Genomic DNA, 26,803 nt, shown 5'->3' with positions numbered 1-26,803 from the left:
AAACTGGCCAACAGGGTATTCCATACCATGGGACGTCCCATCCAGTATAGGAACTGGGAAGTGGGGGCGGGGAATCGCTGCTCGGGGACTAGCTGGGTGCCGGTCGGTGGGTGGTGAGCAATTACACTGCGCATTATTTGTACATTCCAATCCTTTCATTATTGCTGTTGTCATTTTATTAGTGTTATCATTATCATTATTCATTTCTTCTTTTCTGTTCTATTAAACTGTTCTTATCTCAACCCGTGGGTTTTGCTTCTTTTTCCCGATTTTCTCCCCCATCCCACTGGGTGGGGGGGGAGTGAGTGAGCGGCTGCGTGGTGCTTAGTTGCTGGCTGGGGTTAAACCACGACAGTGTATATACATATGAGGTATATATAACCTCATCATGCACTGGACCTAAAATAATAACTGAAGTTTCCAGGGTTCAGTGAAAGTTTTGTGAATGATGTTTCATGTATTATTGTGTGCATCCATTATTATGCTTTCTTTTAAATACAGGTTTAAAAAACGAATGCTGATAGAACAGCTTGAGAGTTTTCTGGAAGAAATCCATCGCAGATCCAATCAGGTCAACCATATCAACAGCAGCTAAGAAACACTGCACACAAGAGAAAGCCACAGCAGGGCGCTGCTGTCCTTAGTTGCATTCATTTTTGACATGCACTCTTATCTCAAGTTCCTGTACCTGAAAGAATGAGAAGCTGCTCTATAAAATGATGAGAAAAGTATCCATCATCTTTTTTTTTTTTTTTCTCCACTTCTGTTATTTTTGTAATGTGAAAAATATTACAAAAACATTTTTATTTAACTAAATGGAGAACTTCTTGCTTGTTATGGACTTAAGTGTCACTTTCCCTCAGGTTCTATTTTTCTTAATCCAACCTTCAAAACTATCACCTCTTAAGGTTGAACTTTGCCAAAAAGTTGCTTTGTAATTTTCAAAAAAAAAAAAGCACATACATTAAACAAGGTAATGTTTTGTATATACAGTTATTTTGGATATATTATTGTAAGTTGTATAAATGTATTTTGAAAAATATTTAAGAAAAGCACTTTTGTTATTCCATCAATAAAAGCTCTATTTTAATCTTTGTGTAGGATTGAGTACAGTTTTTATTGGAATGGTTCATTTTGCCTTCCCTTTCCAGAGCTTATACGTTCTACTGTCAGTGTTAGAGAGTGAAGAGCAGTTTTGTATCACTGGATATTCTGTTCTTAATCAGAGAGCAAGTGAAAGGAAGCTAATGCTGAATCGCAACTACAGTAGGATGATCCCTTGTGGCCTTGTGTACTTTGCGCTTCGCTGTTTGGTGAGTAACATAACAAACTGATGTCCTGTATGCACATCCACAGCAATGAGAAACCCCGCAATTTTATGAGGATACAGTGTAGTAAAGCAGGGGTCAGTAGCCTTTGAGGAATCCTGCACAGAGTTTTTCTGTGTCAGAAGTTTTTACATGTTTACAAATGCAGGAACAGCCAGAAGGTGTTGCTGCTTGGGCACAAAATATCACTGAATGCTTTATTGGCCATGTCTTTCATCTGTGCTAGATGCTCCTAAATTCTGGAAAGCTTTGCTTGATTCAGTGGGAGCAACTCCCCTCTCATGCTTTTCCTAGGAGTAAGTGGTTTGCAGTGTTCACCCAAAATCTTTATGGGCCTGGGTTTCTGATGCTTGTGCCATGACTTGCTGAATCTTGTACTAAAATACTCACTGTATCCCAACTTTTGTCAGGATGCTGAAAAAAAGCATTTTTCTAGATGCTTTTAGCTTCACTTGGTGTTCTTCAGGAATGTCCATTCTATGTTGTGTTCACTTGAAAAAAAAAAAAAGTAAAATAAAAGGTAGTAAAGGTAGTATTGCTACCTTTTTTGGCAATAATATTTGTTTGGTCACTGATTGAGTGGGTATTTCTGCTTCCTACCTGTTCTGTCAGTTTTGAAACAGCCTCTCAACTTGATTTCCATTTGACAGCATTTTGCTGTTTGCTTGTTACCTTACTATCTGAGCTGGATTATATCTAAGTCTGGGACCAGACTGAATCTCAATTTTGTTCTTAAGTTTTTGACTTCAGGACAGGGAAATAAAGTTGTGCGTGAAAAATAACATGTATCACAAAGCTTTCTTGTGGGATGCTTTCTTTCAGATGACCTACATACTCTGCAACTGTCAAGCTGACTTTAGCCATTATGAAGTTAAGCAGAAGCTGTTGGCCCATATTATTAAACATTTAGGTGGCAAAATCTGTTCAGTATTTCCTCAAATGTTTATATGCTTACTTTCTTTGCTGTAGTTGTGCTGCTAATGATTCCTAGCCAGCTGTAAGTTTCCAACAGCATGTACAAAGTAATAAAGTAGTGGAGGGCTTGCTCACTCTTATTCCTGCAAAAGTGATGTTGTTTAAAACAGTGTTTTAATAAATAGATGTAATGTAGCCTTTAATTTCATTGAAGGAAAGCTCACCATCGGAGGAAGAGAAGACAGCATATTTGTCTAGTGTTTATTACGAAGGATTTGTAACTCTTCCTATAAAGAATACCGAGCCTGTAAATGAAAACAATATTAACATTATTTCAGTTTGGGATGATATTTTCAAAGTGTAGTACCGTTTACATACATAAATTAAGCACAGAACTAGCAGATTTGTGATCATTCATTGCTGGTATGGAAAAATGGACTGCAATTGCATGCTGGCCTTAGAATAATTTGAACATTTCTGTATTAAAAACAAAAAGGCCTTTCCAAATAGTTGGTAGCCCAAACCAGAAATTTTGCAAAACCTGAAACTTATCCAGACCATTGGCTAAAGAACCACTTTTGAACTGAGCAAAACAGCCTAAATTCATTCCTTTGTGTTGATATTGTAGTTACAGAAGAGATTATTGCAACCCCTTGAATGAAATCACTGCCTCAGATTCATTGAATCTGTGGTTCAGTTTGCATTGCTGTTACCTTGCCTGTCCTTCAAAAGGAATGCATTCAAACCTGAAATTCAGATTAAAGAAACCCAAACTTTTTCAATTATTTCAGGCAGATCTATGCTATTTTAAGTCTTGGAAAATATATTTCTGCTATTACTAGGAGACTGATGCAATGAAGACTTTTGATCTACATAAAGACTCATTGTGATCTTTATGGGGATAGTAACTTTTAAGTACCTCTAGGTTAATAAAATGTATTAAAAGCAGATCTTGTTTACCCTTTCCCCTGTTCATACCTGAACAACTTCAGTCACCAAGTCTGAACAAACAAAATGACTCAATGTTTTCACAGTTTTCACTTTTTGCATTAAAAAGCTTAAATTACAGAAATGTATTTCTGATTTTGAGTTCATTGGAAGGTATATATTTTTTTATGCTTCACATAAAAATCCTGGTTTACAATCTGATTTCCTTCCTATTTATATATTTTTTATATATACTATAAACTGAGCAATTTTATTCACCGAAATCAGTTTGTTCTTAATCCTGAAGAATCTGTGGCTCAGGTTTCATAGATCAGCTTTCAGTGACTTTTTTTTTTTAAAATTCTGTATTTGCCAAGTAAAAATACTTTTATTCATTGAATGGTAATGATTGCCAAAGCATATTTAAAATAAAACCCCCACCAAGGTAGTGCTTTTCTCTTTAAAAGATGTGTTTGCATTTTGGTCAAAGTTTAAGGTACAGGTTTTTAAAGCAGAACGTTACGTACACTGGTATTCACTGACTAAGAGAAAGGTGTGTGTTGCTTGGAAGCAGATAAGGAAAATAAGTCTCTTTGGTCTTCTTGCCAGGCCTCAGTGTTTTGCTGAACCCTATAAATGGCTATATGTTCCCTGGAAATCTAAGTGGACATGAGAGAGAAACTTGGTGGTTTGAAGGATTTTTAGGAAAATATTTAAGGTGCAAGTTTACTGCATTGCTAAGAAGGGTAAGAGTTGTTGGAGATGGCCTGGTGCTTCGGGGGAGCAAACACCTGCTAAATGGTGCATAATGCAGTTGTTCTTTATTATTGCCAACGAGCTATATGGTGTTTTCCTTTGGCAGAGATTCTGGAGTAACTTAGATGATTGGACATCTGAAATGAGACATAGTCTAATGCTGAAGCCAAAAGAGCACTGAGATGCTTCACTCTTCCAGACGTGCTCTGCAGTTTTGTTTGTTTTGGGGGCTGGAGGAGCTTCTTAGCAAGAAAAAGTTTTCAGTTGCAAAAGAAACATTTATTTTTTGACAGCTCCTTACAAAAGTGAAGATACAAGTTACGCTTTTTGCAGAGCTAAGTTACCTGATTACATACAGTGAATATCCATGGCTTTTGATAACCTGAATGTCTTGTGAGGATATGAACTAGTGAAAGATCCAGATGTGTAAAACTACCTCCTTGAAGGTGTTGCTATTCAAGATACGAGGGAAGAGAAATTTGTTTCTGCATATCCTGAGCTGTAGCTGGGCAAAAGATTGTTGGTCTTCAGAATTTCTGAGCTATCTCCCTAGAAGCTTCTGTGGTAGGAATTAATACAGGGAGTTTCAGGTCCTGATGCCTACAGGTTGAAGTCTGTTTGCTGTGTGCCGTCTGTGTAGGCATGAGTAAGTTTCATTTATAGGGAAGGATTTCTATTTTAACTTCAGATATGAATCCAGCTGATCCAGCCCCTTTGTAATTTGAATTACCCTGTGGAGGTTGGTCCCTAATCCTGGGGCATTTAAGATCTGTAAGACCTTTCTAGTGCCTATGATTATGGTAGAAATCTTTTTGAGCACATACTGCATATACATAGAAGAGGCTAATCTGGCTTCCCTGACTTCTATGACTATCATGCATTCTTTTTAAAGAAATTAAACTGTATTCTTTATGCTTTAAAAACCCTAAACCCACTGTTTCCATGGTTGTTGAAGTTTCCTGGACTGAAGAATGGCATGCTATTTACAAAGACCTTGTTACTGATTTCAGGGCTACTTGTGAAGGATTCTGCTACTGAAACACAGAGCATGCATACCTGTATTAGCTTGTCTCAGGAAAAATGTGAAAGGTCTGTCTGCTTTGAAAATAGGCGTTCGAGATCTTTTTAGTAATACCATTGCTGTAATGCAACAAAGAAAACATTAGTAAAATGTGTCCGTTTTCTTCCCACCTTCTGCACAGTGCCCTCGAGCTCTGATGTTTAGTATGCTGAGTTTTGAGTTCCTCCTCTGCTTTCAGAACAGTGAAATCAGTCTGGGTGAATGAACAAGTCAAGTGTTGTGAGACTACCTGCAGGTGATTTGTGTGTATTTCATTGCTGAAGTGACTCTGTCTGGCTTTGGATTTCAAAGGTGATGTAATTTTTGTTATCACAGCCCTAACCCTGCTGAAGTCATACGATGCTATTGCTTAATCTGTTAGCCAATTGCTAGCTATGCTGTTCTGGTAAAAATGTTAAGCAAGGCACAAGTGTAGTCCCTTTTCTAAATGGGAGACAAACAGCAGAGAAATACCTCTGTCATCCTGGAATTTCTCTGTCAGAGCTCTCAACAAAACCTAAGTATCCTTGATCTCAACTTATGACTGTCTTTCCTCTCTCTGGTTGAGGGTTAGTTATTAGGTTAAACAAAGAGTCCTTAAGAATTATGATGGCTCAGCTATTATTAAAATACATCTTGTTTAAATAAATTCTTCCTTGTAGCTATATAGCGTTAAGAATATGTTGTCAAAAAAACCGCAATGCTAAAAAACCCAGATTTGGATTATTTTTTAATGAGCATTTAAAACAATGGAATTAAATTGAAAATTCAAGTAAGACTCAGTAAAACTAGTTTGAGTGGCACTATTTCAGTGCTCCTAAAAAACCTGCCTACTTCAGCTTTCAAGCCACCATGTGACTAGTTCCAGAGCTTTTAAAGTAAACAATAAACATAGTTATACCTTTTAAAATCAGCTTCTTAGCTTGGTCTGACTGGAGTTAAGGAAAGTTTTGGCATTGGTTTCAATGGGATAAAGGTCTGAGGTCTGATTGCTATTACCCTTAGAGTTTGGTACGTAATTGAAGCCACCTAAAAGCTTTTATTTTGTATGGGAATTACCAGAAAAATTACTAAAAATATTAATTCCCCGGTAGAGATGAAAATTGTCCTAAAATTTAAAACTGTACAGCTCTGCAGAAAGGTTAACTTCATTACATCAAATATGTACATATGTACAGCACACATATGTACAGCATATGTCTTATTCAAAGTTGTTGCTAGAGGAATCCTATACCAAATCAGGTGTCCTCAGGTTCCTTTCGGCATTGTGACCGTGGGGTGTCTGCGGTGAGGGGAGGTGTTCCCTCCCAGGGCAGCTCCTGAAACCAAGGAGGCCAATGAGGAGAAACGGGAGAGACCCAGGTCTTGCCCTGACCTGCAGTCGAGGACCACCAGCGTTTGCGATGCGCAGGTGGAACACATCTGTAGTGGGCACAGCCCAGGGAAGCAGAAAAGCGAGGTGTGAGTAACGATCGCCCTTCTGCTGTGGTGATGTTTGAATGGCTTGAGGACACGTCCAGCCTCCCAAGAGGAGCAAGCAAGTGGCAGTAATGCCTACGTAATCCACGCAGGGGTCTAGGGCTGCTTTTCATGCTGACTTGTAGCTTCTCCTGAGGCTTCCAAAAGGGAAACAAAAAACCAGGGGCCTTCTTTGGTAAAGGCTCATGTGACCAAAAAAATTAAAAAAAAAAAAAAAAAAAAAAAAAATGGGGATGGCCCAGCTCAGTAATTTTAGTTCCCCTGTTTCATGTAAATCATGATGAAGGATTCGTATTGAGATGCCATTCAGCTTATGAAGGTCATTTATTGACTCTAGTCCTTAGCCGAGGTTTTACTCTGAGTCTCCTCACTCAGCCACGTGGGGCTGCTCACGTGGAAATGATCTGTTAGCAGAAGCTACTGCACATGAAGGTCACGCTTCAAAGTATGTAAGAAACAAGCCTGCCTTCATCTTCATGAAGACAAAGCTTTCCCATCGTTACCTTCAATACTACCAAAGAGATCATCTTCAAAAAACAATCCCTTTAACAGTTCTGGAGCTATAGATAAAATGTTAGTAACTGTTTTTCATTCTTTGCTTTTATGATCTGAGCAAACAGATTTAGCCAACAGAAAAATAAGTGGTTTATTTTCTCAAACTGGACTTTCTCTGAGCTGGTTTTCACTTGCACCTTTACATATCAGCCTGAGATCAAAAATTAAAGAGTTCTTATGAACAATTACAAAGGTGAAATGGAAGCATGTTAAATACAAAAGTTTAAATTTAGGTTAGGCATACGTTTAAATGCTACCATGCTTTTTTTTTCTTTTTTTTCCCCCCCAAATAAAAGGCTAGTAGTTGTTTCTGTAGTGATAAGCTCCAGAAGCGAGAAGTAAAGTCTGTATATTTGATTTACCTGTAGCTCCTGATGCCTTCGTACCATCTTCTGTTATTTCAATCTCTGCTTTGTGAATAGCTTCTGAAATATAAAGACTATCTTGTCCTGCAAAAACCCAGAAATTAATATTAGTAGTTATTTTCTGAATTTCATTGTGAACAGGTTTTTGCTTTGTTTGTTTGTTTTAAATTCAGAATGCTTTTACCTTTTTTTTTTTCTGCAGAATCTAAGGGTCACATAACTTAGATATTTCAGCTGGGCAACTAATTCAATGACTAAAACCAAACTGCGCTAAAGGCTGGCTAGGCCAAGGGATTCCAGTCCCTTGGCATTTAGCTGGAGCAGCAGTAAGTGCATCGTTACCTGATGCTGCTGGACAAATAGTGCTGTATGCCTGGCCTCTGCTCTATTCCATTTTTAAAAAATGAAGCAAAAATTGCTAAAATATTCTGAAGATAGCACTGCTTACAAAATAATGCTTAGTGGAAGGAATATAATTTTAAACAATGTTTAGCTTTCAAGGAATTCACTGCAGTAACATGAAGTACATTGCTCTCTACCTCACTACATGTGAACTGATGCTGAACACATCACGTGTCACATTATTAGCTTTTCTTCAGTCAGAAATTCCTTTCATTGGTTCCTTCAGCGCATCACAGTCAGAATGACAGCACAGTATAAACCTGCCTTTCAGTTGCTTTATCTGTACCTGGCTTCTGCATTAGAAGATCCTCACTTCTAATTTTGACATGACTCCTGATTTTTTTTGTACGTGTGCCTAATATGGGTGAGTGTGGACAGCCTGGGCATCTAAGCTAGCTTAATGTTACGGACTTTTTAGCTCAGCATGCAGCTGAGATAGTATGACTACTTTGGTTTTGGAACAGTGTGACCTTATATGTGGGGAACTTGGAGAATAAGCTAAAACACTCGTGTGTCTTGAACTTCTCTGCCTAAACATGTCCTTTTGCTTGTTGGTCCAAGTGCCTCTTGACTTTCATGTGAAACATGGATCCTGCTTTCAGACAGGCAGTGAAGTTCTTAGGAAAGAATCACTACTGTGAATGCAAAGTTGGGGTGTTCTGCTTAAGGGCATTTCTGCTAGTGACTACTGATCATTCAGATCTGCTTTCTAGTTTGGGGGAAGGGGAACGACAAGATTTTAACTGTATGTCCGTATCGGTGTAAACCTGGAAGAGCTGTGGGGTGTCCTCCCGTTTCTGCTGATGGAGCCAGCTGCAGCCTGGCCCGTTTCCAGTGATCTCCAGTGGTGGGAGCTGGGTTCAGGCTACAGAAGAGCATTGCTTTGACACAACATAGGAACATCTTTAGAGTGAGATAACGCATGAGAAAGGCAACGTTAGGTTGCTTTAGGGAAGACAGTGTGTCTTGGATCTCTGTATTGCTGACGGAGGGAAGCAGGTCCCTTGACTGTGAGCAGGAATTGCGAATACCCTCTTCTCCCTCACTTCTACCCATGTTTACTTATTCTTTCATCTTTATGACTTTTTTTCCCACTACATGGACAACAGCGGACTGAATGCTGAATGGGAATTACTAGTTTGAGAGGCTTCCAGGTTGTGGTGGAAAGCAAGGTTACACGGTGAGAGTCCAAACTAATTCACACCGTGGGGACAAGGAATGAATTGAGGAACCGTTGGAAGGGAAATTGCAGAAAAACCGCTCTTCAGGAAGAAACAACGGGACTGTGACATAAAAGGGAGCTTGGAAAAAATTAATTTCAGAAAGATAGCAAGGTGAGTGTTACAAGTCTGCTTCTCCCCAGCTGACTGCGGAGGGCAGAAAGTGGGGAAGGTTGAGAGGTTTTTTTTCTTTTGTGTCTGAATCTGAGGATCGAGTCTGACATACAGGTGAAAACAAGGAAGTACTAAAAGAGCATTTTACCTGTTTCTATTTGAATTTTGTACGGTCAAAAATCTGGGATGGAAACAAGACAAAACTGAGGAGAGGCAGATTTTTTTTTTAATTAGATAAATCTAACTTATTTTGGAGGAAAAAAAATAGAAGCTTTAAGGCATAAAGAAGCTATTCCAGGTCTGAAATGAAGTAACACGTTTGTTTGCTAAATGTGATCTGAGAGTAAATATTCTGAAGATTACGGCTTCTGCTTCGTATGGAAGAGGAACTGAAAACTTACCTGTTCTTTTTCCAACTGTATCTATTGGTTAAATAAAAGAGAAACCTTCCTTATAAACTGTCTCACGGAACTTGTAGACCACTATAGCTATAACCCTACTATTACGATACGTAACTGAGTAGTGTAAGAGTAGAACTGAGAAGGGCCTCAACACATCCTTTAATCCCTAACCCCGCCATGGGCAGGATCAAATACTTCTGTAAGCCTTACCCTGTATGACAAAAGCCACTGAGTTGTGTACATAGGAAAGAAGCTGCTAAATGAGATTTTTTTATGATGATGTTAATTTCCTCAAATTATTTATCTTATTTAACTAGACGTTAACTTTATAAAATACATCCTTGTGCACTTTATCAGTATATTAACATTTGTTTGCAGTAAAAAAAGCAGGAGGCTTTAACAAAAAAGTGGGCAGTAACAAATTATTTTAACGTGCATCGCTTTGCAATTGAGATATATACCACAACAGAACAATGCTGTGTTCAATTTTAAAAGCGGCATTAAAAAAACCCCTAAGTAACATGCCTTCTGAGGTTCATCCCAGGAAAGCAACCCTTCTGTAAAAGTAGGTTTGTCTGAATTGGAAGAATTTCATTTATTCGCTAACACGTACAAGAATTGCATGAACTCTGCATCTCTCCAGGCAGCTGCCACTCTGAGTCTTTGCTATGAGCAGAAATGACTATGTTGAAATAATTTGTGTTGCTGGAAGTAGTCAAAAGAAAAAGAAAATATATAATTTGGATTCTTTTTCTATTTAATATTAAATAGGGATAAAAATTTTCAAAGGAGTGGAATAATTTCAGACTTCCAAAACCAAGACAGTTTACAATCATAACACTAGTATTTTAGCAAAGGGAAAGTGTAATTTAGTCCACTGGTCACTGGATTAGCAAGACAGCATAGCATGGGCATATGCCAATGTTGTTTGCGATGTCAAGAGTTGGAACACAGACTTGTTGGATCAGCATCCCTAACTGTTAAACAACTATTTAAAAACACAAATAGGAATGCAAGTTGTACTAAAGCATCCTAAATTTCTGAAAAAATAACCATTTTCCAGGCATATACTGTCTTGACAGTTTTAATCTTCAAGAAAGGAGAAAAAGATGAAGAAAAAAAAAGCAAGACCAAAACCACTCCTGTCCCTTTCAGATTCCTCTTTCCTACGAAACAACAGCTCAAAATATAATTGCCAATAATAAAGTAGAACAGTTAAGTGTGAATTGTGTTTTAGAGTTTCACAGAGGAAGAATTACAACTAGTTCAGAAGGCCCAGGTCTACTGAATCATTCAAATGTAAGAGTCTACAACTATTGGATCAGTGATCGTTTTTTATTCCGGCAAGCCTCTTACCTGAAATGCCTTTAAAATTAGCAGTGATGGGATCAAATGCATCTCTAATTCCCAAGGCAGAAAAAACTGTCTTTAGGTCAAAAAGGCTTTGAATACTGAACCTGAAATTAATATGATAGATTTTATTTAAATGTGGGATTTGTAGTTTCATAGAGTTAAAAGGCGGAACAGATGCAATTTATTTCAAGCCTTTGCATTTCATCCATCTATTTCTGTGTGAGCCCAATGCGTTCCATCTGATTAAGTGTACTTTGCAGAAAAGCAACTCATCTTCACCTGAAGACATTAACAGAAGGAATCTCTCACCTCAAGCTATTGCAATCAGACTGCCTCTCACTCTTCTTGACACATGAACTCTGCATTTCCCCAAGTGTCCTCTTTTAAACAGTCTTTTTGGCTGTAGCAAAGGGGTCTTTGAAACATTTGTCAAAGATTAGCTTGGAGAAAAGGAATATTAATGTACAAATTGTTTTTCAGCGCTTCATTAACGTGAGGAATGCGTTGTAAGAGGTGCATAACGAAGCCCTTCCATGCTGATCCATACAATAGGTACAGCCACAAAAGGCCCTCCTGCACCTGATTCCTCCTGCTATGCAATTTCATTTGAATGGATGATAGAAAATATCTCCAGGATATGTGCATTTGCTAGCAACAGCAAATGACTAATGTGGAAAACGGATTGCTGAAACTTGCTTTGTGCACAGAAAGATGGGTGTGACTGGTAAGAGGCCCCAAGTGCTTTGTAGAATACTTTTGCAGTACACTAACAAGGTGTAAAAAGAAGCTATTGTGTTTTTTATAAAGGCTGTATATTTATTCTTCCTTAAGCAAAGAGAAATGGGAAAGGGCCAGGAACATTTTTCTCTTTTAGATCCTGTAAAGGATTGTCATACCCCAAACAAATTTGAAGGAAAAGCTGTAGGACCAACTGAAATACCTTTTTTTTTTTTTTTTTTTTTTTTTAACAACAGCACAGAGCATACCAGAAAGTTTTGGCATTCCCAGCTCACCTCTTCATGGCTTAAGAAAGGGTTAGAGCTTTTCTGATCATGTGATGAATAACAAAACCAAAAGCATCTAACTTGATTTTGCCTCACACATTGCTTGTGTCACCGCTATCACACACAATTCCGACCACTGAAGTAGTGAATCCATCCTGGAGCACTAACATTGCTTACCTAGGTAGAAAAATGTCCATCTTTGTTCTCTTTAAGCCGTTGGCCCAGAGGGTTATGGTTTTGGCAGAAAGGTGAGACTCAATCTGGGACAAAGCTGTTCTTTTGTGGCTGGGAAGCACTAGGAACATGCTGAGTTTCTCCCCCAGGTAGGGTAACTCGACCACGCTGAAACCCTCCAGAGCTGCAGTCTGGAACTGGCCTGTGGGTGGGCAGATACAGATCTTATTTCACCATTCAAGTGGGGAAAAAAACCCCAAACCCAGATCACAAGCCTGGGTCAGCAGGCGGTCCAGAACCCCAGGGATGGATAGAAGGGCTTGTCTCTAAGGCACGGGCTCTTGCAGCCGGCTCAGGCTGCTCTTAAGGCATGATGGTAGCTCATCTGAAGAGAGCTGATTGTGTCAAAATAAACAAGCAAACACACACATAAATAAGTATCTATATGCATCTTGGCAGGAAAATGCCAATGACCGTAATAGCACCTGAAGCACTGTCTCAGCAGAGCATGGATATTTTATTACTTTCTCATGTAGTAGCTGTCCTCCTTGCTCAGAGTTTAAAAACATTACTGAAGCAATGACAGTAACTTTATGGTGACTGTTCCTGCTTGTTCTTTGAATAAGCTTACAGTTTTCTCTGTGATTTCCATGTAATACCTTTCACTAAAAATTCACTACTGGAAGAAATTACGAAAACAAAATGAGGAGTGTCCTACTGAATTAACTGAAACCTACTTTGCCTTGTGTTTCCGTTTTTACTACCTTTAAAAATTGGTTTTAACCTTATTTCAAGAAACAAATAGCTACATTAAACAATAAAGTAATTAGGCTTATGCTTATTTAAGCACCAGATTTCTTATTTTTGAAAATACAGGCCTAAACCATATCAAAATCAGTTGAAGGTTATAAAAACTGGTTCAAAAGTAAGAGCTGATGGGCTTCTGAACTTGTAATTAGCTATGCAGCAATTTGTAACAGCCATTTTAAATTACCATTTTAATTCCATATTTCAGTGAACAGTTAGTCCAGGTGTTTCTGATGGATTCTGTTATACACTAGAACAGATTCAATTATCACAATTTTATTTTCTGATTTTTTCATTTGCTAATCCAATAAGTAGCATTTCAGAAACACTCAGCAATAGATAGCAGGCCAGGAGTTAAAACACAAGTCGCAAGCAAATGACTTACCATTGCCATTGCTGCAGGCCATCCAAAATATTTGACTCCCTCTTCACCCAGCTGTAGTAGTTATATCTTGGAGATACTCACACTTTTTGAGTCAGTGATTATAAATAACAGACTATAGGTAGCTCATGTTCAAAATACCTAAATATTTGCTAATAAATAAGTAGCTATAGGACATCTCAAATGTTTAGTGTACAGTGTGTTTGTTTTGCAGATCTGGATTAAATAGGAATCATTAAGTGTTGATTATTCTGCTAGATTAAATTTTAGGCTCTTCGATTAGCACTCCTGCCATGCAACATGGAGTGGGAACTGCGCTGTTAAAACCATCTCCCAGCACATGGATCGCTTTGCCAAGAAAAGATCTTCTGCTTTGTAACAGGCAAGCAGGGAAGATTTATGTCTGTAGCACACTGGACGTGAGTGGGCGTCCTGATACTTTGAAGTCAGCATGTTGTGCACAAAGGTTATACAGATCTTATTTGTTAATTAGAAAGAAAATCAAAGACTTGAGATTATTGAGTCAGAATGTTTAGCCTTCCTAACTGGAACTGCTTTTGAGCACCCCATAAGAATTATATAGATGCTAAATCAGTATTCAAATATAGTTAACAAATTGCTTGAAAAAGTGAATATGTAAAATAGCTGCAGAGTTTATAAGGCTTGTGTAAATAGTAATGTTGACATTTTCTTGGAGCAGTGTTAATTGTCCCCAGGCTGATTTGTTCTGTGTGGCCATGTTAAAAGGATAAACACTGTTGTAAATGCTGAGATCGATAACAGGCCACAGATAATCCTTATCACTCTGTGTTTTTATCCTGGTGGTAGACAGCTGCTATAATTTGATAATGAAGGAAAGTTATCTCATGCCTCTGTTTTGCTGTAGTAAACCTGCCTATTGTATTAATTTCAAACTGATTTGTTAGAAATGTTTCTAGCATTTCCAGTGACAAAGACTGAATTGACTCCATCAAATCTGACAATCAGCAAATTTTAAACGATCCCTCTCATTTCAACTTTCCTCAAAAGTCTCTCCAGCTGCAGAGGGCTCACACATTTCAGACTGGATGAGAAGGTAATTCCAGTATTTTGGTTAACTTCCTTTTTCTGTGCAAATATTAATATAATTAAGTATTTCACTTAATATTTAAATATTAAGTAATTAATATTTAATTAAGGACAATAGGATGGAGTTCTTGTGTTTAGGCAAGTGGTCAGGCAAGCACAACTAACGATTTCACATCAAGTTTGCAAGGGCTTAGGAGCAAATCTGTGGTCAGTCTTCAGCTCAGCTGCTGAATTCCTGGTCACTGCTCTCTACCCAAGATCTCCACTTGTATAAGCACTGGCAGCCCCTGCCTTCAGTCACCTTAGACCTCTCATTTCATCCCAATTATTTGCTGGAACTGATGGGAAAGAAATAATCTGATGATGTAGCAAAGGATAATGGTGAGGTTTCTAAAGGAAATGAGGAAAGAACAGGAGGTATTACAACACCAGAGACAGAAACAAAGTTTAAACTACTTGAGAGAGAAAAATAATAATCCTGGATGATCACCACCCCAGAATACGAAAAGAACTTGGATGTGAAATTGCAAATGTGTCAGCAAAGATTTTTAGTAGACCTATAGATTCAGTTCTCCGCCATGACAGGAAAACAGGAGTATATTTATAAAGAAAAAGAAAATGATCTGGGAACTTTTAGGTCTTTGTTTGAGATGTTTTAGAACATACCCTGGAGAAAAGAACAATCAAGTCACAGTGGGAAATAGAAAGGGAGGTAAATTGCAACATCAGGTAGACCCTAGCAAAGAAATCTATAAGCTTTTTTTGACTTGATAACTAACTTGATAAAAAAGCATAGATCCCGCCATCTAGTTTTAGATAAAACATTAAACATCATTTCACTGTGGCACTATTTACAGGTAGAAGTGGTGGCAATTAGAGCAAGAAATGAAAGGCAGCAAGCAGCCCCTTGAAGGGGAAACGACAATGAGCCAAGTTAAAGGTCTAGCTCCCAGGTTCAGAAGAGGTTACCAGTGGCTTTCCAAAGTATTGCCAACACTCAAGACTCTCATCAAAGACAAACAGTGAGGTTACCGTGATGACCGGAGTGGTGGAAATCAAACGATGGTCCGAAACCACAAAAAAAGTTTGTACCTGTGGAGGTTTCCCTCCCCTTGACATACCTAGGACTCATCAGCTGGAAAAGATGGAGAAAGAAAAAAGGCCCAGGTGGAGTCAACCTTGAGTGTCCACCCTGAGCTCATTCTGCAGCGCACTACGCAAGGTATTTTCAGCAAGTCATAGAAATACTAAGAGCATTTTATTGAGCATGGGTATGACCTCATTAAAAGTATTATGTATGTTCCTGGTCACTTATTTTCAAGAAAGATTAATTTAGATTGGTGAAGTGCAGAAAAGGACTAGTAGAGAATTGGAGTAGCTGTTTTTTTAATAGATTAGAAGAGCCTGGCATCTTCAGCTTAGCTACCAGGAAATCGAGAGGCGACTTGGTGACTGGCAAATACATTTGAGAGTAAATATCAAAGCTGAAGAGAAACTATTTAACTTAAAGGATAAAGCTGGCATGATGCTAAGAGATATAAATTGGTCCTGAAAAAATTTAGACTTGGAATTAGGAAGGTTTTTACCCAAGTGCAGTTCTGAAATTTAGGGTAGAAGGGAAAGGAGCTTTTTATGTTTTGAAAGAGATTGTAGAGCTAAATGGAAGAATTCCTGGTGGTAGAAAATTAAGCCTACAGCATGAGTTCTTCTGTCAGTAACCCACATACTCCAGGCCTTTGAAAGGAGCATACACTATATTCATATAGTATACAAATAAATGTTTGATCTGTATTTAGACTGTTTCAAGCCCATGCTGAGAGCATCTGCTGATTGGGTACAAGTGCCATAAAAATTTCTCTCCCTTTTGTTGCAGAATTTGGCCCTGAAGATTTGCAGTTTTACCCTAAAGCCTTGGAGAAAGGCTGTGACCAGAGACAGGAGGGATGGAGGTGCAGTGCTTGTGCTGGTGACCTTATCTTCTATCTGGTGCTCACACGTTCAAGGTACAGTGATCGGGCTGAAGGGCACAGAAATTTCTTACCCACCCCACAAATCAAATTGGTAGGAGCTTGGTCTTGTTTTAGTCTTAACTGCTCCTCTGTCACGGGATCAGATGTGCTTCCCAGGGTCCTCCCTTCCTAGGCAGCTTTATTTAACAAGCTCCCTGCTATTGCAAAGGACTTAGTATACTAAGGTACCTCCAGTCTCTCCTGTTCCCTTCTCCTGGCATGTTATCTCGGTGCCTTTCGGTTGTTTGCTATAGCTGACAAGTTCGTTATGGAGTGCTGGGAGGTGTTGGTCTGTGAGGGATGGGTCATGGACAGTAGGTATTTTAGGACCCACTTTGAACCCAGGATCTGTTTCAGAATTGCCTGGGATTATAAGGAGTCAATTCAGTCACCCGGGTGGTCTCCTTGTTTGATGGGATTTCTTCTGAGACTTGTCCAGGCTGGGAAAATAACACATCTTAGTGTGGTAGCTGTGGAAATTAAATGAGTAAACCTGTTCCATGTTGTACAGAAGAGCAAATCTGGATCAAGGGCAGTTACCGTAGTTAACTTCGGCTGTGTGATGCATCGTGGGCACTTTCAGGGTTGAGCCCTCCGCCGTGGTAAAAGGCAACATCTGCGTATCCGTAAAGGAAAACTTCTTTTGCCACGTGCTTTTGAAGTACATGGTGCTCACCAGGGCAACCTGGCTGAGCGGCGACCCGGCGCTCTCCAGCGGCATGCCACGCACGTCCCCATCTGCAGGGAGAAGAGGCGGGGAGGGGGACACACGCCGTCCTACTCGCCCAGGCCTGAAGGCCAGGACCCTGTGAGTAAATAAAGCACGTCGGGACCACTCTCCGTCCCCAAGGGCAAGACGGAGAGCTCACAAGGCACCGCCAAACCCTCTGCCTTCCCCTCCCCGCCTGCACGCGGACCTCGTTGGGGTTGCCTGTTGGCCCATGCTCTCCCCTGACCCAAGCTCCAGTGAGTCCATGCCAAGGGCCAGAGCCGTGCCAGGGCTGTGCTACGCGCTGGACCGCGTCGAGGGCAGCAGCCCGGTGCTCAGCGCCGTGCCCTGGCCCTAACTGGGCTTCTAGCCTAAGTGTGCCCACATATCTTTGGTGCCAGAAATCCCTCATGAAATGGATTCGTGGTTACAGATTGCTTTATGAAGTAGCTAAGCCAAATGAAGCTCATATCCTAATTCTCCCTCTCTCTTATTCAACTGGCAGTTCGACTGATCCTGCTTTGGGTATCTCAAAGATTTTTTTGAAAGTGTGATCCACTTTTAATTCCTCAATACTCGTATGTGTACCACAGTGTGAACTCCCATTTTAGTTCCTGCTTCTAGAGCAATACTTTTCTATCACGGATCACTTATTACAGTTCATTTGAGAAGGATAGAAATTATTTTTTTGATAGCAGCTTTAATGTGTGTGTTTAACGTCACTTTACATGTTGATGGCCAAATTAACACTCATGTAACTGGAGTCGATGGGGCAAATTGGGGATTGATTTGGTCTGCTGCTTCTAAGGGACTTAGTTTTTCAATTATTTTTTCATTAGCACAGAATTTAATTTCATTACTTTTCTTCCTTGTGTGGAAAGTAAGTTCGTTTTATTTCCCATTTTGACTTTTTAAACTCAGAGTCTGATTGCTGAGCTTACGGCCCTGCCTGTTCCCCGCAGCAGCATGAAAGCGTTCAACACAGCAAACTCAGTCCATGGGGAATTTGGCCGCTCCTCATTAAAACTGAAAATACTGCAAAGGATTGCCACTTTCAAAATGAGAGGAACAAGGCCAAGCGGTTACCAGGTTGATACCGCAAACTCATACTCACAGATTCAGACCTATTCCACCCCTTTCCTCACATTAGAAACGAGCATCAGCACAAGAATTAGATGTTGCAGCTCTCAGCCTTGGACAACACGGAGTGTGGCAAAAAACTTTATCCTTGGTTAAATACAGGTTCTCTCATTACTCTTATTTTACATTTTATTCGTGTGCAATCACTCTCACGGGCTGTTACGTTACCTCCAAGGTTACCGGTGATCCATTCCTGTATTTGGGCCGCGGTTCTGTTGGGGTCAGTGAAGTTGCTTTGCTGCAGGCTGCTGTTTGCCCATCGCACAGCACGTGCAGTGAAGATGGGCGAGAGCTGCACACCGGCATCCACGAAGAAGGAACATGCCAGCTGAACCACCGTGCCTTGGCTGGAGTCGGTCTCTCCTTCGTACACGGTGTGCAAGAAATCCTGGACGCTTTGATCTGCCAGGCGAGAGAGAGGGAGAAAATGCAATTACCATGTTGAGGCTAAGGACAGCAGAGCTTGCACCAGGGATCAGCAGCTCTCAATTCCAGTGCTGACACCAGTGTCCTCTGAAAGTTAAACCACTGTAACGACTGAAGCACCCTTGACTTCGTGGGGTATTACTGTCAAGTGCTACCGTCAAGAACGGTGACGCACTGGGCACGGGAAGGTACTCTTCGTGTTGCTGTAGAAATCACTCTAGTGCAGATATGTCGAGTGGCCGATTTCGCATCAGGCTCACACCTCTATGCAAACACAGCTCTTACGGTTCATAAGGAACATTATTTTCTTTTGGGAGCTCGCTGGGTTCCTGTCAGTGAGACGCAGCGCCTCTGGCCGAGACTGGCTGAGCTGCTGATGCCCCAGTACCGCTGTCTCCTTCTCCTGCCGTTATGGGTGCCCCCCACCCCAGAAGGGCATCTCCCTGACTGCCCCACGTCTGTCTCTGCTACCCTTGGCCCTCATGTGTTGTTTTGTTTCTTCAAGGATGGTGCCCCAAACTGGCCCAGTATTACAGACGAGCCCTGGCAATGCTAAGTAGAGCTGATAGGTTTCTTCATGTGTGTTACAAGTAACTCTCCTCTTTATATAACCCACAACAGTGTCTGCTTTTTCTGAAGTAAAATTATATTTCCCATTCAATATTCTTTTTTTTAAATTCCTACAAGCCCTCAGATCCTTTCCTAAAAATCTATTCTTTGGCTCATTGTTCCCCAATTTGAATGGCTGATTATTCCTTCTAAATGTAGAATCTTGCACTTGTCCTTATTGAATTGTGTCCTATTCACTTCACACATTTGTCTGATTTGCTGGGCTCCTTTTGAATTCTATTCTGATCTTCCAAAATGCTGGTAGCAACTATGAGCTCGGTGCCGTTCAAAAAGTCAGTAATGTATTCTCTAGTTCGTCGTCTACTAATGAAAATAGTTGAATAGTGCCCCAGTCTCCTGTTCCTGGGGAGCTCATGGTAGTTCATAGGAATGGTTTGGGTTGGAAGGGACCTTTAAAGGCCATCTAGTCCAACCCTCCTGCAATGAGCAGGGACATCGTCAACTAGATCAGGATGGTGGTGGCTTCTGTGGCGGATACAAGGTTGAGGTGTGGGCCCAACAGGAACATGAGTCCTGCGAACTTAGGGGATCTTGTGTTTTCAAAATCACAAAGTTTCTAGAAGGGTGATTTAGCAGCCGTTTCTGGCTGTCATTATTTTGCTCACTGTAGTGGTTTGTGATGGGATGGTTCATGCCGAGGTGACCTCCTGAGGCCTGGGACTTGCACCCAGCCTGAACGATGTTGATGGGCTCTGTGTCAAGTCTCCTCAAACTTTGTGTGTTTGCGGTTCAGCCCCTTCCCCATATCCCTTGTTGTGCTCTGGAGGAGACTTGCCTACATCCAGCCGATAAAAATCTTCTTGAGATTGTTACTCGCCTTTAAGACGTTTCCAGCAGGTTCCTCCTCCCATAAATAGGCTTCCTCTGAGGACTGGGAAATGTCTGGAGCTTGCTCTTCTTCAGCAGGACAGCAGTGTCTCTTGGCTCTGCAGGACCACCAGGATCTCTCTGCTTTCCCCCAGGGAAAAGGCACCAGATGCCCCAATTTCTGTGTGAAACCTAAGCAATAAATTGCTGTCCACCGTCTCCAAGAGGGGTCTGTATTGTACCCCTCGCTTCTCCAGGGTGCCGTACTCGGCTCAGGTGCTCCTCTGCCTTGGCTTGAAACCCCGGGGTGCCCCGGGCAGCCCTCGGCTATCCGGCTCCCCGTGGGCATGGCTGGGCTCGCCGTCATGGCCCTGGCTGGAAATTTTGGTTTTGACTCCAGGGAGACCTTAGGCAAAGGAAGGCATCACCCAGTTTCTCCAGACGCCTGCGGGTGCCGGCAGCACTGGATGGAAGTCAGGCTGGGCTGCCAGCAGGGACCCGGGGGGTTTGGGGTGGCTAACCGGGAAGGATCCATCCCGCCTGGACCACCCTGCCCCAGGCGGAGCGTCGGGTCGGGGCAGCGTCGTCGGGAGCCTCCAGCTGCCAGCCAGGTCCCTGGATCGTCGGGAGACTTCTACTGCCTTGCTTCAGGTTCTTGATGGGGAAAAGGGAGTTCCACGTCTACCGATTTCTACCACCCGAGAATCCGGTGAGTGTTTTCTTACCTAAGAGTGCTCCTGCAGTAACCTGCAGGAAGACTAATCACCTGTGGGAAGTTTTGTATTAACATTTAGATCTCTTACCCTTTAAGGGATAAAATATTGAACTACTTGAACAGATGTCAAGAAAACTCACACGGCCCGAGGTGTAAAGTGCTTTTCTCGTGTGTTTTGCATTAGTGCGGGAGCATTTGGCAAGCTCTCTGGAGGACGTAAGAAATCAAAGATGGTAAATTGGAAGCAGATGTTAACGTGAGGTGGGGTATCCTGAGCTTGTAACTTCGGTCCTATCAAAGTGCTTAGCTAACCAAAGTCCTGAATTCTTACTCGGAAAACAGTTCAAAATTGCTTTAGAATACCCTTGATAAAATAAAACAGCAAGAAGAAAGCATTTTAAAGCATGTCATTTTGTCTGTGCCGTCTAGAGAGACATCCCTTTATACATTGTTTTTCTTAGTACTAGAATAAAGGTGAACAAATCTTCCAAACATTAAAAGAAGATTACAAGTGCATGTAAGAGCGGATTCTCCATGAATAGTGAATGAACCATCAATGTTTTCATTGTTTTCAGCCTGCTAAGATTTTAACCACATTCTTCATTATTGTTTAAGACAGACCAACAGAAACATTAATGCAAACATCTAATGGAAGAAAGGAATTTTACCAGATATGGGTACATATTTGATTTGGTTTTACTCATCAGATAGGAAATTTGATCTAAGCATTTGATTTATTTATTTGATTTAAACCATTTGAGGAAGTGGTTTCCTTCTCTGTCACTGGAAATGTGCTGTTATAACCAATGGCAATAGATCCCATCCTACTTTATTTTCACATTCATGCATTAGTATTATTGAAAGCCAAAGTGCATGTGGCTTGTGCCACAGACAACTGAAATGGAGATAAAGTGTCTGCTTGATATGATGTGCCACATGAGAAGAAGTAAGGCAGCACAAGAGAGCTGGCAGGTTATTAACAGCCTCTGCACTTCTCGTCGTTACATTTTGTGTGGAGAGCTGTGCCTGAATTTCACTGTGCAATATTATTCTTAAGGTTCGTTCTTAATAACTGAGCCCCTAATGACCAGAAGTGTCAAGCAAGGTATAATCCTTGTATGAACTGATGTTGTTTAAAATTACCCTACTGAATTTACAGAAACAGGAGTCTTATAGGCAAGGCTTCATTGTATCAGCTGCTCATGATATAGGTGCACCGTCCTTGTGTCAGTACACGCCGCTGTATCTGTGTATATCAGCCCGAGGTGGCTCTTAACTGCTGTGTTGGGTTTGACTATCAATGCTATACAGAATGGTAATGGTGATTGAGGCAGGTTACGGCACAGGACGGTGAAATTGTAGGTTTTGTCTTTAGTCTTCATACGCTGAAAGTAAATTTTATGCTGAGAAATAGCAGTGTCATCTCTATACATAAGTCTTGTATGTAAGCTGCAAATTTTGAAGATGAGGCAGTCATCTGCTTTTCATAAACATTGTGCCCATAATGTAAAATAGTTTTTGACATGTGATGTGAAATGGTAGGATAATCCAGAGCTAAAATGAAAACAGCATCCTTAAATTCAGCTGACTTAATGTTAGATTTTAAGACATCTGCCTTTTCCATATCCCTTCCAGATTCCCAGTGAGTTTTTATTTTAGCCTGCTTTCAGGGAAAGATGCAATTGCACCATCCATCTGTCAGTGTATATTTTGCTCTGCCAGTCTCCTTCTAATAACTTTTCATCTTTTTGGCCAGTTGTAACATTAGAAAAAGGTGCAAAGTCTTAGAGATAATTCAATTTCTATAGGTTTCATAAAATTTGTTAATTGGCTAGGAGAGAAAATGTAAGTGGGATAGGAGAGAAAACGACTGTCCTCTGCCTGGCACTTCCTCGCAGAGGACACAGAGGAGGCCGGGACACAACGATGAACCTCTGGGAAACCAGGAACAATTCCGCTGCTTGTGGAAGGAGCTTTTCTAGATGTAGTTGTATTTCAGTGCAGTAAAAGAGTACGCACTGCTCAAGAAAAAAGAGGAATATAATGCGTATCAAGTATTCCCTTGAGTTTCCTTTGTCCAGCTGATACCTGGCTATCAAAGATGGAGAAAACACTCCTAAGCTACGTCTTGCAGTGAGACAGAAGAGAGAAGTTTAGTATGAAGTGTGCAATTGCTGTCTCCTTAGTAAAGCTGTGAATTTATTGCAAAATGTAAGACAAGAAGTATTTTTTTTAAGCAGTACATTACCATGAATGTTGTATCCTAGGGCATCCTGCAGCTCTGTAAAGGTATTTCCTTGAGCTCCGAGCTGCAGCAGCTCCAAAGAAACAGCCACGCTTGCTGGAGAGACTACCAGATTGGTTCTGTTCTCTGCTTCGGATACATGCTGGTAGAGATTGATGGCAAATTCAGTCTTCAGCTCTTTCAGCTCATCATAGGAGATGCAGTTTCCTTTGGTTAACCAGCAGGCAGACAGGATATACGCAGAGAAGAAAAAGGGCAACATGGAGGCGAGCTGGGAACACTCTCTGCCAGATAATCATACCTGCAATTAATAATAAAGATCTATTTAGAAAAGCAATAGGCTGAGCTGACAGAGGAATGTTCTCTTTCCATCAGTGTTAAGATATCACTTGCAATAGTAACGATCACTGTTAAAATACTTGTCCAGGTCTACCCAGTAGCTTTTGTCCTAAACCCCCCCCAGGTGTAGGGACATGCTGATGACGCTGTTGACTAACAAGAACCGAGTTTTCCAGAATGCTGTACCCATATAGGATGGTGGGCCATTACAGTGTGTGGAGACACAGAGCCCCGCGGTTAAAAGGTGAGGTACCTGCACGCGTGATGGGACACCTTAGTGCGGTCTCCGTGCTGCCGAGCACCCACGGCTCCTTTCTGGCCCCAGCAGAAAGGGGGTCACATCCAGCACTCCCAGAAGGAAGGCCACCCCTCGTGAGGTGCAGGTATTTAACTGGAGGTTCCAGTCTGGGCTTTAGATCCAAGCTGGCAAAAGGCTGGCTTCAAATTTCTCCCCCCCAACCCCGATATTGCTTCTGTGAAATTTATCCCAGTGAAAAAAGGTTGTATTTGCAAAAGGCTCCAGTGCTTGCAGCACAAAGTCACCGCTTTGGATTTTTATGGGAAATCAAGCATTGGTCAATGTTATATTAAGAGACACTTAGATTTACATTTAAAGGAATAATGCTAAAACGACAGAATAACTTTCTTTACAGAATTTCGCCTTTTGAACATCGTATGCAAGTATATTTTAAAAAATACTGCACCTTCTTTCACTTCAGGATTTCCTACAAATCTTTCTCCATGCCCTTTGCTCTAGAGAGCACCTCTAATGGCTCGTATTTACTCACAGTTAGCTCTGTTAAATTGTCTTGCCTTTCTGTGTCCTTCTGGGTGTCTGAATGGAAGCTGTCTATGTACGTCTTGTCTCCTTCTTTAATAGGTAGTGGAGTAAAGACTAAGTCATGAGACTGCGTTTAAAGGGATAGTCAGTGATCAGAGTCTCTGTCGGCGATGTCTGTACCACTCTGTCCAAATTCCTGTAGGCTACAAGCTCTATGGAGAGCCAGGCAAAGCAGCATGCCACTGACCAGCAAATCCAAGGCAAGGAACAAAAAGGTACACATGGAGATACGGTCAGCAACTTCCTTGCAAGCCCTGCTCGAGCCTCATGAGACTTGTGACCTGCTGGTACGGAGCAAGGCATCTCCTATCTCTCTTCCCACCCCCCTCCTTCTTTTATATGAATTCCATTGATTCCTCTGCCACAAAGGGGAAGAGAAAGGGCTCTCTGTGTACCAGGCACACAGCTATTTTTTTTTCCCCCACTTTGAAACCTTATTCAGAAATCCCATGCAATTAAAATGTCTTTATTTGCCATTATTTTTTTTTTTTAATGCCATCCCAAATAGCAAGATTTTCATTCACTCTTTAGTTTCCAGAAGGAAAGAAAGAACAAAGCGGTGCACTTGAAGGAGATCGAATGAGGAAGGGGTCGCTTTGAACGAACCAGAGGCAGAAGAGCTGTGGTTGTGACTGCTTTAAAAGCAGTTGCAGCGGTTCATGGATTTCTTCATGTGACGGGATCAAATCCTGACCGTCATATTCACAAGTTCAGCCTCACAGCTTCACAACGGCACCTAAGGCAAGCGGGGTTTCAGCTTTAAAATGTGTGTAAAACTGCAGCTTACTGATCTTCATAGAGTTTGACATTAGATATACCCTTAGCTATTTTGCAGCATACATTCCTGTTGCAAATGGGAAAGAAGACATGGGGGAAAAGGTCATTACAATCAAGCAATAGTGTTAGGTGCTACTGTTTCATCCTTACAGAGAAGGAGCAGCCACACAATTGAATTAGGGCCCAAACGAGAATGAAGCAATGGGACTCCCTTATCTGCACTTGTGCTGGTCCTCTCTTTCTGCTCTTTTGAGAAGACGACAGAACAGACACTGGTACTGGGGTCTGGCTCAGGATCCTGGGGTTTAGACCACATTCCCGCTAGGACAGACAAGGGGCAAGAGTTTGGCCAGTCCCAGTCATGTACAACAGACAGGGATGTGGCTTTTGCCATGGATTTCAATGGCAGTATCCTCATGCTGAAAATTACATTCAAGCTTAAGAGTTTTGCTGCATGAGGACCTCTCTGCAGAAGTTAACATTTATAGTATCCGCTGGACTGGAGATGTATTCAGAGGGAATGAAATGGAGGCCACCAAGTGGAGCCCTCGAAGGGCTCGAAGCTGTCGTTAGATAAATTAGCTCTGGTCACTGGTGAGGACTGTACAGCTGGATTTGATGTGATGTTCCCAGAGGCTCCAGACCCGGTAAGACATTTCCTCTGTGCCCTGCTTGATACTCTCCTGTGGATCTATTAAGATTTGGAAGAAAGATAGGGAGCCCCTGAAGGTTTTAGGCATTACTGTCAAAAATTGACATTCAATTCCCACCCAGCAAAAATGTTGCTGTTCAGATTTGGGATAAGTATTTATGGAAGATGTAATTGAAAATTGGATCCAGTGTAAATGTGGTGGAGGGCAGCATAGTTTCTGTGGGAAAGGGGAAAAAAACCATTCTGGGTCATGTCTCATCCCAGAGGGGACTTACTTAGAAACTGGGGTGTTTGTTTCAAACCCTCCCTCTCTGCACCTGATTTAGGAAAGGAAAGCTGTGGAGGAATCTTAGCAGCAAAACCAGTGTTTGCAGACAAGGAGAGAGAACTTAAGAAAACTAAAAATGAATCAATGCTGTTCAAAGCAGCCATGGGGAATAAGAAATGCGCTTTACAGATAATGAATAAAAAAAGAAAATCCATTAGTGAATGATTAGAAAGATAAAAGGCAGTAGAGTAAGAAAGAAGGAAGAGTCAGTGAAAGTAGCTGTGGCTAAAAAACAAGTGATAAAATACTGGGGGAAGGGTATGAACATTTATCATGATCAAGGCCAGACCCAGAATTCTCACGCCCCTTCAGTTGAGCAGCCTAAGTTTTAAGTTTCTCTTCCCCAAGCTGGGATCCAAAGCTGAGAACTGGGTGTCCAAGGAGAAGCTGGTGCAACGTGGGGTGAGTCAGAAAACTGAGCTGGCCAAGTAAGCCCAGGGAGCCAGGAGCTGAGCTGGCCAAGTGAGAGTAGTTTGGGGAATAACCCGGGGGCTGCAAACCAAATAGGCCAAGTACAGAAATTCCAGGTCAGAAAGAGAGGTGTCCTGGACCTACAGAAGTGTTAGGATTTGGGCTGCTGTGGAGAAAGGGAGTTTCTGGCTCTTTTTTAGGGTTTTTTTTTAGAGTCTTTAAACTTGCCTGTGTCCTAGTTTAGGCATCACATCCTTCTTTGGGTCTTAATCTGGCTATGCATCACAAGGTACTGGAGAAAGCACTGATAAATTTGCTAGCACTCATTTTATTTTTAAGATGTTGGAAATGCATTTGAAAAGGAATGCAATTGATTGGTCCCCAAGATAACTCTTGAAAGACAGAAAGGGGCAGAGGTAGCAGCTGTATTTTGAGAAATGCTTCTTGACATTGAGATAACTCAG

General features: G+C 41.2%; 2 protein-coding genes across 4 annotated transcripts in view; one reads left to right on the top strand and one right to left on the bottom strand.

Moving 5' to 3' along the window:
* INTS6 (integrator complex subunit 6) overlaps positions 1-1,090 on the top strand; it is a 46,628-nt gene extending 45,538 nt beyond the window's left edge. For all 3 annotated transcript variants that reach the window (XM_041128665.1, XM_030036384.2, XM_030036385.2), the window contains one exon: positions 502-1,090. In XM_041128665.1, coding sequence (XP_040984599.1) covers positions 502-595 — 94 coding nt within the window. In that variant the 3' untranslated portion in view covers positions 596-1,090. The remainder of the gene's footprint in view (positions 1-501) is intronic.
* A 1,051-nt stretch (positions 1,091-2,141) lies between these two features.
* SERPINE3 (serpin family E member 3) lies at positions 2,142-23,276 on the bottom strand. The gene is made up of 8 exons (XM_030036387.1): positions 22,995-23,276; positions 18,337-18,570; positions 16,860-17,057; positions 12,057-12,255; positions 10,879-10,979; positions 7,383-7,469; positions 4,983-5,066; positions 2,142-2,548 (listed from the first exon to the last, which is right to left on the bottom strand). Exons 1-8 carry the CDS (start codon positions 23,251-23,253, stop codon positions 2,508-2,510), a joined length of 1,203 nt encoding a protein of 400 aa, XP_029892247.1. The 5' UTR covers positions 23,254-23,276; the 3' UTR covers positions 2,142-2,507.
* Positions 23,277-26,803: the final 3,527 nt, after the last annotated feature.

Source organism: Aquila chrysaetos, chromosome 14 (assembly GCF_900496995.4).
Source record: "Aquila chrysaetos chrysaetos chromosome 14, bAquChr1.4, whole genome shotgun sequence".
In the NCBI taxonomy this organism is placed as follows: domain Eukaryota; kingdom Metazoa; phylum Chordata; class Aves; order Accipitriformes; family Accipitridae; genus Aquila; species Aquila chrysaetos.
This window is presented reverse-complemented; position numbering and strand designations above follow the sequence as displayed.